At 43.2% G+C, this 13,897-nt stretch overlaps 2 protein-coding genes across 2 annotated transcripts; one reads left to right on the top strand and one right to left on the bottom strand.

Annotated features, from left to right (window-relative positions):
- Positions 1 to 127: 127 nt before the first annotated feature.
- OR8B12 (olfactory receptor family 8 subfamily B member 12) lies at positions 128 to 1,212 on the bottom strand (the record flags this gene model as incomplete). The annotated part of the gene is made up of 2 exons (XM_081122765.1): positions 128 to 1,090; positions 1,207 to 1,212. 2 exons carry the CDS (start codon positions 1,210 to 1,212, stop codon positions 128 to 130), a joined length of 969 nt encoding a protein of 322 aa, XP_080978891.1.
- Positions 1,213 to 12,321: 11,109 nt separating this feature from the next.
- On the top strand, positions 12,322 to 13,251 carry OR8A1 (olfactory receptor family 8 subfamily A member 1; the record flags this gene model as incomplete). Its single annotated transcript, XM_081122827.1, has 1 exon — positions 12,322 to 13,251. One exon carries the CDS (start codon positions 12,322 to 12,324, stop codon positions 13,249 to 13,251), a length of 930 nt encoding a protein of 309 aa, XP_080978953.1.
- Between the last annotated feature and the right edge of the window lie 646 nt (positions 13,252 to 13,897).

The raw sequence follows: 13,897 nt of genomic DNA, 5'->3' as shown, positions 1-13,897 counted from the left end.
GGAAAGAGTTAAAATTTCCTTTTTGTATAGACTAGAAAAGCATGAAGCTTGAATTCCTTATTGAAAATAATGATGACAATAATAGAAACACTCTAATTTTTAAGATACTCATCCTTTTTCTCAATTTCTAATATTTTTTATTCCAAAAGGAAGTTATCCTGCCCAAGGTTTTCTTCATGGCAGCCCTGACATCTTTATTCCGCAGGCTGTAGATTAGCGGGTTCACCATGGGCACCACAATGGTGTAGAAGAGAGAAGACACTTTCCCCCGGTCAAGGGGTAAAATAGAAGGCGGTTTGAGATACATAAAAGCTCCTGACCCAAAGAAGAGAGAAACTGCAATAATGTGGGAACTGCAGGTACTGAAGGCTTTGGACCGGCCTTCAATGGAGCTAATGTGGAAAATGCTGGAAAGAATGAAGCCGTAAGAGATAAAAATGGCAGCAATAGGCAGCCCGATGCCAACAGCCACAACAAGAAAGACCACGAGCAGATTGATGTAAGAGCTGTTGCAGGACAGCTCAAGGAGGGGAAGGATGTCGCACATGTAGTGATTGACAAGGTTGTCAGCACAGAAGGTCAGAAACGCCACGTTTCCTGTGTGAGCCATGGCCCCCCAAACCCCCATCCCATAGACGCCCAGCAAAAGAAAGAAACACACCCGAGGCGACATGGTGACCGTGTACAACAGTGGCTTACAGATGGCGACGTAGCGGTCATATGCCATCGCGGACAGGACGAAGGACTCGGCAAAGACAAAGAAACAGAAGAAGAAGAGCTGAGTCATGCATCCTGCGTAGGAGATGGTGTTCTTCTTGGTGACAAAACTCACCAGCATCTTGGGGACGATGGTAGCCGAGAAGCTAAAGTCTATGAAGGACAAGTTGAACAGGAAAAGATACATGGGGATGTGCAGGGGAGGGTTGAGCCCAATCAAGACGACCAAGCCCAGGTTGCCCACCATGGTGACCACGTAGAAACCCAGAAACAGAAAGAAGAGGGGCACCTGGAGCCCCGGCTGGCCCGTTAAGCCTGCAAGGACAAACTCTGTCACCGAGGAGGTGTTATCTGCATGTTCCTCCGGGAGGGTCTGGGACAGAAAAAAAAAGAGAATTACTCAGAGAAAGAGAGGGGGAAACCTCATTCTTGAGAACGGTACTTGAACAGAGAGGTTCTGAGCTTCAAGAAGATGGCATTTGCCTTTACCTGCATCTCTGTTTTTATGGTCCCCAAGCGCCTTGAAGCATCCTGACAACTGTCTGCGGGTGAAATGTGCCTCCCGAGTGAGGGCTGATCCAACTGAGAAGGCCCGCAAAGCTCAGCGGGCTGGCCCTGCACCTTATGTGGCCGTCCCCTTGTACTGTCTTCCCTCCGCTGCCCTTGGTCAAGTTTTGTAAGACCTGGGGCCCTTTTCTCAAGTGTGGTGGAGAGGCCGCAGGCGGCTGGCCCTGCCTAGACCTTCTACCTTCGGTCAGTTCTCATTAGGGCAGGAAGGTGAGGTCACGGTGCCCAGAGTCTTTAGCTGGAGTGGCTGTGGAATTATTATGTGAAAATAATACTGGAGTAATAAGGTAAAGTTGTTCGTGAAACCTCAGAAAAAAAGGAATACTTACTGAGCACCAGCTAGGCTGATGACACTGTTCTAAATGCTTGGGGCATTTTTATTAAACCTGTTTAACACATGAGGACACTGGGCAGAAGTGACTTACACAAGTCCCAGTCCTTCTAAGTGGCAGCAGGTGAACTCGGGCAGTCTGGCTCCTGGGGTTCAAGCTTTTACCCACTCTGCTCCAGGCCAGGCCAGGCAGGCAGGCACTCACCCTCCTTCCGCCCGGAGTCACAGTGCTGCGACCTCCTGGCTCCCACCCAGCTCTCTCATGCAGACTCAGGTGGGCCCTGGTGCAAAGAAGGTGACAACTCAGAGCTCAGACCCCTCTGCTTCTGCTTCTTTCCTATAAAAATCTCTAGGCTGTTTTGGTTCTGCTGAGCTGAAGAACATGGCCCCTGACTGGTTTTGTCCCTGGCCTCCTGTCCAGCTTCCAGGGATGAGACAGCACCTTTATCACACCCAGGGGTAACTGGGGAATGAAGACTTTTATTCTGGATTAGAGACCGTAGTGACCTAGTTACATAGGCTCCCTCGGGATCACTGCTCCCTAAGGAAGAAGGAATGTTTGTTTATGCCCTTGGTGATGCTGATGGGGCTTTCAATGGCCTATCCTTTCATTCAGCCTTCAAAGTCCCCTACTTTAGTATAAGCTTATTTCCTGTGTCACCTTGGAAGAACCTATTTCCTCCAGTAACACAACCAAGATTATTCTACCCTGCAAAGCTACCATTTAGAATCAAAAGACAGATAAAGAGCTTCCCAGACAAGAAAACACTAAAGGAATTCATCACCACCAAGGTGACACAGGAAATGAAATTCAGGGACACACGTGTAGGAGGCTTTTAAGCGAGAGAGGTAAGATTTATTAGAGCAAAAACGAATGAAGGACTTAGGATAGAAGAGGCAAGATCACAGTGTGCCTAGACCGAGCTGCCTATAAAGCCCACTGCTTCCTGGTTGTAAGTCTCATGGGGACCCCTAGAGTTTAGGAGAAAATAAAGCAAAAGTATGGTCCGAGAGAAGGGAGGGCATGCAGGGCACAGATGCCCCCCACAAAGGCTGCCACACTCATTGAGGCACTTCCCCGGCACTCAGCTGGCAGACAGCATTCACTGCCCCCAGGTACACCATGCACAATGCCTCATCCACGAACGGGTGGTTCAGCTGTCTCGCTGCAGAAGGACAGCTTCCTGGGCTGCAGGGCTGCGCCCGCAGCCACCAGGACCAGGAGGGCCAGGCCCACAGGTGCTTTGCCATTCCACGGGCACCCAAGGCTCCAGCAGTCCAGCTCAGCCTCTGCTTCCAGCTGTGCTCTGGCCTGTGCGGCTGCCAAAAAGAGACTGGAGCCTTTGTTAAGCTTCTCTATATTTCCTTGAGCTTGGAAGAGAGTTGGTTTTCTTTCAAACTATCCAATCTCTTTCTTGGGCTTGCGTCTTTACCCTATCCAATTATTTCCCCAGGTTTCTCTCATCCCCTTTATGGTTGCCATTTTGGCTTCTACTGCACATGCGCCCAGTGAAAGGACTTCCCCTAAGCTATCTTCTCCTTCCCCCTCCTTAGTGGGGCAGACTCTCCGGGGTGACCGTAAGCTTAATGAGGCTTAATCAGATATCTGCTTCTGATTAGTTCACTCCCTCCCTTTGGGTTAATATCTAACTAACCGCCTACTATAACATTCATATGTCCTTGCTTTTATCACTTTGAATATTTCATGCTAATCTCTTCTAGCCTGAAATGTTCCTGTGGAGAAATCAGCTGACAGTCTTATGGGAGCTCCCTGCTCCCATAACTAACTGCTTTTCTCTTGCTGCTTTTAAGATTCTCTCTTTGTCTTTGAATAACAGAGTGACATTAATTGATCCATTCAACAATTATTGAGAAATTATGTTTGCCACTGTTCTAGGGACTGCACTACACAAAACAAAATCCCCTGCCTTCAAAGTCCCCTATTTTAGTATAAGCTCAATGTAGGTGGAAGACAGACAATAAATAACTTATGCAATATTTCAGAACATAATAGGAATTATTTTTTTAAAAAGGTGTGGGTTATGTGTTTAAATAGGACGGTAGATTAGGTGTCCTTGTGAAAATGCCATTTGAGGAAAGTCTTGCAAGACTACGGTCAGAGCTGTGCTGTTAACATCAACTACTCTGACAGACCCACGAGTGAACATGTCTCTCCTCCCAGGCAATGCATTATTGTCCTGTGCCTCAATGAACTGCTTTACCATAAGCACTGGCTCTAATGGAAGGAATTTTGCATGTAGTGACAAGAAAAACCAAAAGACCTTTCTGAGCTTTTGATAAAATTACAAGTCACACAACAAAGGTCACTGCCCACATACATTTCTGGCCTTCAAATAGCCAGGATCAGCTGTTCTAAATTCCCTTAATTTTCAAATCAGTTCTCAGGAAGGGATCTGATCAACTCCTTTGCACGGGGACTAATTGAGCTGGTGTATCGCTACCTTTACACCAAATGCATTCATATAGCATTTATGATGTTTTTAGCCAAGGGGGTGGGAGTCAACCTCTCTTTGGAGAAACTCAAGCCTCAGTGAGCAAGTGAGTAAGCTATGTTTTTGCTCAGGGCATCTCATGAGAAGTTTATGAAATCATATCACAAATGCAGAAACGCAGCTTCTTGTCGAGTCCAATTACACTGTTTATGTGTGTGTGCACACATCAATGTCTGCTTGCTTATGCACCTCTGTGGGATATGTTTAGATAATACTCCATAATAATGGTGCTTTATTTGTAGATTTACACTTAGAGCTTTGCTCTGTCCTCCAGTGACTCTATGAATCCCAAAGCCTGATTTTAATCCCACTATGCATAAGTTACTAATGGAGAAAACATTTAACTACCATAAACTCTCTTAGGAATGCAACTGCAAAGAAGACCTCAGGGGGTCATTAAAAGTTCACTTTTCTCTAGGAGCCTTAGAGAATTCTTGTCTGTATGATGCAACACCAGGAAAACTTCCTCTGAGCTGATATCACTTCAGAGATCATTGCTGTGAGATCAGTATTTCAAATGCATTTCACCCATGTCTTCTCCAAGATCAAGTTCACTGATAACACAAGCAGGAAACAGTATAAAAGAAATATTTTTCACCATATCTAATGTATATTTGTATTTGATCACATGTAATGTAAATGTATGACTGATACTTGAACATATAGATAATGTCTTTACATATATGTCTCAGAGTCCATCAAATAGCACTAGTATAGCCTTCAGTGATGTGTTCATTACGCCAAGAAGAAGAGGCATAGAGATAGGCTGGAGAGAAAAGGTGGCACCTGATAGATCTTCATTCAAAGTAGTTTTAACTACTAAGAGAATAAAATTAAGGTGATTAAATAAGAGTCAGATGGAATAGTATTCTTTTAAATGTTCAATTAATCTTTCATTTGTACATGATTTAACATTTTAAAGTTCTAGATTTAGCGATTAAAAGACATGGTTCACGCACTGGAAGAGCTTACAGTCTAATAGAGGCAGTTCTCACATTGCCTCCTGTTTCTTTTCCTCTCCCCTCATATTTCACCTTTCCCAAGGTGCTATACATTTCTTTCTCTTCTCTAAGCACTGTAAGCTGCCGTGTTCAACCACCTCCTTTATAAGGTGGCCCCCATCTCTCTATTAAGCCCCGACACTGGCAAACAATCACTTTACTGGGTATTTCCAAAAGGCTGGGCTGTGGCCAAGCCAAAGTAAAGAGAATAGTTTACTAAATGCCCATGTACCCAACACCAAACTCCAACAATTATCCATTGTTTGTACCTTTTGTATCATCTGTATCACCATCCATCAAGTATAAAATATCTTAACCATCCTATCTTTAAATAAGTCTTCCGTCTCCTCCCTTCCTCTAGGACTCTAATTATACAGTTGATATTGTTCCTGAAGTTATTGGGTTTGCTCATGTTTTCCTGTGTGATTTAGTTTTAATAGCTTCTATTGCTCTATCATTGATCTTTTCTACTTCAATGTCTAATCTTCTATGAAGACTAATACATTTTTCACTTCGTATTGTTAATCTCTTGAAGCACTATTTAATTCTTTCTTTTATCTTCCATTTTTTCTTTTCATTATGTTCACCTCTTCTTGTAAATCCCTGGGCAAATTTACAATAGCTGTTTTAAAAGTCTTGTCTCTTGATTTCATCAGGCTATAATTTATATTTATTTTTCTCCCGCTTTTCTTACACGTTTCTGATTATACGAATGTCTAGTAATTTTTGATAGGATGGTGGACATTGTTGATTCTTTTAACAGGTTTTTTTTTTGTTTGTTTCTTTAAAATGTCTTAAAGTTTGTTTTGGCAGGCAGTTAAGCTGTTTGTAGATCAGCTGATGGTTTTCAGGCTTGATTTAAGTTTTGTTAGTATAACCCAAGGATAGCTTGCTTTTAATATATATATATATATATATATATATATATATATATATATAATCTTTATTGATTTCAGAGAGAGAGGAAGGGAGAGAGACAGAAACATCAGTGAAGAGAGAGTCATTGATCGGCTGCCTCCTGCACACTCCCTGCTGGGGATCGAGCCCGCAACCCGGGCATGTGCCCTGACCGGGAATCGAACCACGATCTCCTGGATCCTAGGTCGATGCTCAACTGCTGAGCCACACTGGCCAGGCTCCAAGTATAGCTTTTATTCTAGAATGAATTTTGCCTGAATGTTGAGATATAGTCCTTCTGGGCCCTCTAAAGAATGCCACAGGTGTTCAAGGAGGACTGGTTGTAACACAAACATCTCACATTCCAGTGTAAGCTCTGGCATTAATTTAGCTTAAAGTTCCCAGGTATTTGTTCTTTGCCCAGCTTAATGGAGTTTTATCTTAGAAATGCATAGCTTAGTATTCAAAGGCACAAGGAGACCACTATGCAGTTTTCTGGAATTCCTTTGTGGTTTCAGTATTCCTCTCTACATGTTCCAGTTACTTTCTACTCCAAAAACCCTGGTCTGCTTCTCAACTGAATACAAATGTTATGCTTTATTACATATACCTTTTTTGGGCCATGATATAGAAAGTAGCTCCAAACAAAAATGTCCGGGTGAATGCAGTGTTCACCTCACTTGTTCCTATCTTACCTTCAATCATAATTCAGCAACACCAGTTGTCCAATGTCTGAAAACAATTATTTTACATTTTTTGTCCAGTCTTTTAATTGCTTATTTTGGATGGCTTATGCCAGAGGACACAATTCAGTCCCTAGCATATGCCCACATGTAAGTGAATGCTGTTACATTCTTTCAAAATGTGCTAAAACACTTTCTGCAAATGACACAAGATAGGAAAGAAAAACAAAAAATAAGAATTAGAAAAACTCACATATTAGGTAATAGAACTCAGGGAATTATTGGAAATAAAAAATAATAATTTAGGAAATTAAGATAATTAGAAATAAGAGAACAAATAAACGCAACAGATAATACCTTAGGGAAAATACAAAGAGAAAAAGAGCGTAAATTGTTTTTTAAAACTTGAAGAGGATTTTGGGGAAAGTAACAAATGTAGTTACAAGGCAAAGAAGATCTAATCTCTTTCCCCAAAGAAACAAAAGCAAGGGACAGAAAATAACAAAGCTTATAATTCAAGAAAAATTTCCTAATGTTAAAAAAAAAGACTCCAAGTGACATATTGAAAAGAAACATCATGCCTAAGAAAATTGCCCAAGAGTAAATATCAAAACATGTCCTAGTAAAAGTATCAGTCTTTTTAAAAATAAATGTTAAATGGTAAAGACATCCTCTGAGAACCATGTAGTCCAAATTTCCTAGTTTTTAAAAAAAGACTTAGAAACAATAACCCAGAAGCAATGAGCCTCTCTGGTACCTAATTTTTGGCCTTGAGACACCATTTTACCACTAAAAGAAACCAAATTACTAGAGGAAATGGTTATTTCCTGGTCTGAAGAATTAAATATATGAGATGAGCTCAGACATCTTGTTGTATCAGAGAGCAAGGGAGCAGCTAGCGACTAATACCACTGTCAGAAAGACTCAGGAGAAACACTGGAGAGAATCCCGCAGGCCAAAGAAAAAATGTTGAGCAACAAAAAGATAACAACTGCAGTGGACTTAAACACATAAAGTATGTTTAAATTACTGGGCGAATAGATAGTAAAGAAAAGTAACTGGTCGCCTTTGGAGGATGATAAAAAAAACAAAATATTCTTTTGAATATTAGAAAATAAAAGTGGTTTGTTTTTATTTGAACTGTGGTGGATACATGAACCTATGCACGCAATCCAGTTGCATCAAACTAAATGTATACGTGCACATCCAAATGAGCATCGGCAAAACTGGGGAGATCTGAAGATCAGCAGATTGTGTGTGGCAATTCGCACTATCCTGAGTGTAATGCTGTAATTTTGCAAAATGTTACCACTGGGGGAAACTATATAAAGGGTACAGAGGATCTCTTTATATTGTATCTTACAACTGCATGTGAATCTATATCTCAAAATAGTTTAATAAAAATCTTCATTCACAATATTTTCATGGATAATATATTACTGAATGTATTCTTGAAAAGTACATTTCACTTATAAAAGAAAATACATGTGTGAAGAAAAGTCTACTCTATTATGCCCCTCAGCCTCTTGCCACTCTATACTGTCAGTGTGCAGTTATAGAGGCAGGGTGACAAATTAACATTTCTTATAAAATCACATTGCTTTGCTGAAATTGTATGGTTGGTTCTAGTAAAACATTTGAATTTGCTTAAAACCCCTTTTAAGCCTAGTTGATTGTGCCTAATGATGAATAACCATAATGGTAATAACTGGTGATGAGGTTGATGGTAATGACTGAGGTGGTTTCGGTGGTGTTGGTGGTGGTGGTGATCACAGTGGCAATGATGATGGTGATGATAGTGATGATGGTGGTGGTGATGACCATGGTGGTGGTGGTGGTGGTGGTGATGGTGATGATGGTGAGGGTAATGGTGGTGGTGATATGGTGATGATAATGATGGTGGTAGTGGTGGTGGTGGTGATGGTGAGAGTGATGATGGTGATGGTATGGTGATGATAATGACGGTGATGATGATGGAGATGATGGTGATGATGGTGGTGATGATGATGGTGATGATGGAGATGATGGTGATGATGGTGGTGATGATGGTGATGATGGAGATGATGGTGATGATGGTGGTGATGATGATGGTGATGGTGGTGGTGGTGGTGACAGTGAGAGTGATGATGGTGATGGTGATGATGGTGGTGATGGTGATGATAATGATGGTGATGGTGATGATGGAGGAGATGATGGCGGTGATGATGGTGATGATGGTGGTGGTGGTGGTGGTGGTGATGGTGGTGATGATGGTGATGATTCGGTTGTTGTTCATAAAATATTTGAATGTTAGTATCAGATTCTAAGTTTCCCACGCTACAAGAGGACTCTATATCAAAGGAAAATTACCACACCTGAGAGGCAAACATGCTTCGCAGCAGAGGTGTAAACCAAGACTTTAATTGCTCCTTTAGAAAGGACTCCAGTCTCCGAAGTGAGTGCATCCCATGAGAGGTTCTGCCCATAGGCATATAAACAGACGCCCAGGTCTCCCAATCTCAGGGACCCAGTTTTTATGGCTGTGACAGCCCCTTTGAGTAAATTTAGGACTAGAAATCAATCTGTATGGTTCTCTCATTTTCTGATATTTATTCCCTGACTGTTGAAACCAAGGCATCCTCCAAAATTTCCAGGAGACTGTTGCATTTTCCCTCAGCACAGGTATTTACAGATTTAAAGCAATTTTATGGAAAAATATCTCTTTCATGAACTCCTGTTTTCAATGCAGGATATCTCCAACCATATGTTTACCTTCGCCTCTGAGTGTCCTTTCTTTGTGGGCTGTGTTCTCATCAATAGCAACCCTGAGCTTCTGATGGTCTGCTAAAACTAGAGGTAATCATTGCAATAACTTATATCAAATCTGTGGGTCATCCTTGCCTATTTATGTCATTAGATGATCAGGGGGGTAAAGATGAAAACAATGCTGTCTAGGATCTTCCCATCTGCCCTGCGCCGGGTGGATGGCACTCACTCAGCACCGCTTTGAGCGCTTGAATTCTGGTAACGGTAGAGTCAGGGTGGATTTTCCATCTTTCTGATTGTTTTAAGAGGTAGAAATTAGGTAGAAGGGCATATGTAAGAATTTTTAATCTGTTATCTAGAGAACACTTATTTTTGCCTCTGTAATTAATGGAAATAATATTCAAACAATCTTAGCTACCTCTGGTCGTTGTTATTATGAAGCTAAATACCTCTTAAACACCTTCCCACCAATAATTTAACAAAGTTCAAAGTGCAATGCAGGTTATATTGTCTTCAGCCCCATCCTAAGGAACAGACCTGCAGTGAGTGCTGTAGTTGTTACAGGACCCAAGTGAGACGATGCGGTTTAAAGTGCTACATGGAAATACAGGTCAAACATTTTTTAGACAAAAGCATTTATCTTTATGAACAGCAAGGCACAGCACCATTTATGGTCTTCAAACATTACTGCCCTTCAACTCTCATAGTTTGACAATGAAGTCATGGCAATTAAAACTAAGGCAAAATGCACACGTGTGTGATTTTATACATATTTAGCTATTTGCTATTCTGCATTCTCAAATATTACACCTTTAATTTCAAAAGAGACAAATGTAATAATAAAAACACTTTTATATAGCACTTCTGGTGCTAAGTAATGCCTCTTATTAAGATTTTGTGTGACTCTAGTTCCATGTTTTTCTAAATGGGGACATCTTGTAAGAGTGTAAACAATGAAAATAAAGTTAAAAAAGAAAAAAACAACAAAAAAGTTTTTAAAAATACATATATACTTATGTACATGTAAATACATATATGCATTGAAAAAAAGGGCAACCATGACCAGCATTAGTATCCGAGGAGCAGGAAAATGGTGTTTTACTTTTGCTTATTTGTATTTCTAATTTTCTACAATGCACATATACGACCTAGGTAATTTTCTTTCATGTACCTGAAATTGGCAATAAAATCTTTCCTCTACTTCCAAAAATTCCATAAATTAAGTTCACTAAATGATAATAAATTTCTACAGCAAAACAACATAGCTTAGAGGAACAAAACAGACCGGTGGGCAGAAGTTCTGGGGTTTAGGCCCAGTTCCGCCTCTTGCTCACTGTATGGTAGAGTAATTTATTTAGCTTTTAGAGCCTCAGTTTCCTAGAGAATGGAAGAAATAGCATGGCATTCCTTTTTTCCCTGTGCTATGCACCATCTAAGACATCAAGGGTAAAGCACGTTCAGCTACAACATTTCCTAAGCTGTAGGTGTGCAGACGTGTAAGGCCACACACCTGGGCCAAGGGGAGTAGCTGGCGACCAAGAGAAAGCGGCCCGCTTCCCGAGTCCCAGTAATTTAGCGTCTGGCACTTCAGTTTTCTCAATAGGAAACTGAGAATCAAAATCCTCCTCTAAACACGCTTCTCCTCTTACCCCAAAATTGTAGGAGGAGTTAATAAGATGGACCTTTGAAGAGCATTATAGAAAAGTTAGTGATCATATGAGGAAGCATTAAAATAGTGAGAGTTTATGGCTTTTGGCTTAAGAAACACATCTCAGAGGCAGTATGTGTACAGGTTTCACCCCCAGCAACGATGGCCCGTGCGTCCTGGGTTCGTGTCTGTAATTTGAGTACTTTGCCAGTAGGGAGATAATGGGGCCAGAGTTTAATATTATGGGCTGGAAATAATAGTGATAATAATAACAGTAATAATAATGATAATGGCTATTGGGCACTTACTCTGGGCTATACTATGGGCCAGGGCCCAGGCTGCGTCCCAGATCAGTGAAATCAGAGCCTCTGTTGGTGGAGCCCAGACACCATTCCTTGCTTTTTAAATGCGTTAGGTAGTTACAACAGCAGTCAGTGGTGAGGACCACCGTCTCAAGGCCTCCAGTTCAAATTCGAGACACCTAATGACAACTCGCATTTTTATAGGACCTGAGTACTTGAAAAACTTTCTAAATATGCGTTTTCCAACATTAGTTTTACACTTTTGGATCTGATACTCCGAACTTCTTCGTCTTTCAGATACAAAAATTGATTGTACTCGATACTACAGTTGTAACGACCATATCACCCCGGCGTGGCATCCTTTGAGATATGCATTCAGACTTCACATCCATTCACTATTTAGGAATTGCAGAGATGACAGTGAAATTTCATTTTTTAAAGCAAAATACATCTCCGGCTACAAAATATGAAATAACTGCTTGTTACCCACAGGGGACAGGTTCTGGAACTGCAGCGTGCCCTGGCATCGCCTGGAGAGAATGTCAGGCCCGGGTCGCTGGGCCCGTCCCCAAGGGCCCTGACTCAGTGGGTCCGGCTGAGGCCTGGGTTGGCATCTCCAACGTGCAGGTGACACTCATGCAGCTGGCCCGAGAACCGCACTGTAAGAAGCAGTGCTCCGGGATATTCGAGAAACATAAAAGTGTTAAGTGACCCAGGTCCTGGCCCCTTTCCCCTCTCATCTCCTTGATCTCTGAAATACCCAGGATCCAGTCTTGCCCTCGGCAAACAGCAGGACGTGGAAACGATGCCTGAGGAGCCCAGGGCCGTTCGGCTGGCCCCAAATGCGTCCCCAAGCAGTCCCCGGGGTGGCCTCCCATGGGGTTCTCTCTTGTCCCCACAGGGCTCCCAAACAAAGGATGGCTGCAGAAAACCTCTCCGTGGTGACAGAGTTCATTCTCGGGGGCCTAACAGACCGGCCAGAGCTCCAGCGCCCCCTCTTCCTCCTATTTCTTGGGATCTACTCGGCCACAGTGATAGGAAACCTGGGCATGGTGACGCTCATCTGCCTGGATGCTCGGCTTCACACCCCCATGTACTACTTGCTCAGCAACCTGTCGCTCGTGGACCTCTGCTACTCCTCTGTCATCACCCCCAAAATGCTGGTGCACTTCGTGTCAGAGAAGAACGCCATCTCCTTCGCGGGGTGCATGTCACAGCTCTACTTCTTCCTCGTGTTTGTCATCGCGGAGTGCTACATGCTCACAGCGATGGCCTACGACCGCTATGTGGCCATCTGCAGGCCCTTGCTCTACAGCAGCGTCATGTCCCAGCACGCCTGCTCCCTGCTGGTGGCCGCGGTCTACGCCATGGGGCTCGTCGGCTCCACCGTGGAGACGGGCCTGGTGGCACAGCTGCCCTACTGCAAGGTCCGCGTCAGTCACTACTTCTGCGACATCCTCCCCCTCATGAAGCTCTCCTGCTCTGGCACCCGCGTTCTTGAGGTGACAGTCTTCCTGTTGGCAGGGTTCAACATCGTAGTCACCAGCCTCGCAGTGATCTCCTCCTACATCCCCATCTTCTCCAGCATCCTGCGCATCAGCACCGCCGAGGGAAGGTCCAAGGCCTTCGGCACCTGCGGCTCCCACCTTGCAGCCGTGGGAATGTTCTACGGGTCCACCGCGTTCATGTACCTGAAACCCTCCACCGCCACTTCCCTGGCGCAGGAGAACGTGGCCTCCGTGTTCTACACCACGGTCATCCCCATGCTGAACCCCCTGATCTACAGCTTGAGAAATAAGGAGGTAAAGGCTGCCCTACAGAGAACCCTGAGGAGAAAGGTGTTTTGATGCCAAAGTTATTATTATTCCTCGATTTTAAAAGTGGTTATAAATGCCAGCAAGAAGCCCCCTGGATGCCCAACCACCATGGGCATCAATTGCTTTTCTCCACTCTCATTGCTTCTTTCTTTTCTAACCCTCGCCTGGGGATATGCTTATTGATTTTAGAGAGAAGGGGAGGGACAGGAAGAGAGACAGAAACATCGATGTGAGAAAGAACAACCCACAACCCACAGCCCGGGTATGTGCCCTGACTGGGACTCAAACCCACAACCTTGCGGCTCCAACCAGCTGAGCCACACAAACCAGGGCTCTCGTTGCTTTTTGAGGTGAGCTGATTTCAAGGCCACGTTTTCTTTCATCTGAGATCAGTTTTCTCTATCCTGAGCCCTTTGCATTGAGTTTGAGAGCCATGTATTTTTGTATTACCTTTAGTTAGAAAACAGTACTCAACCCGGTTCTTACTTTTTTTTTTTTTTTTTTGCATTATGAGTACACAAACACAGAGAGGTGCATCCGAAAGCCACCAAGAGGACATGGTTCCTTTTTCTGGGAGAAAGCTGCCCTTCCAGCTCTCGCCCTGATGCCAGACAGTTGGGTTTCTCCCCATATGTCCCTGGTGCCCTTCGAGCTGCTAACCCAGTGCTGAAGCTCA

Source organism: Miniopterus schreibersii (assembly GCF_964146895.1).
Source record: "Miniopterus schreibersii genome assembly, chromosome: 20".
Lineage (NCBI taxonomy): Eukaryota > Metazoa > Chordata > Mammalia > Chiroptera > Miniopteridae > Miniopterus > Miniopterus schreibersii.
This window is presented reverse-complemented; position numbering and strand designations above follow the sequence as displayed.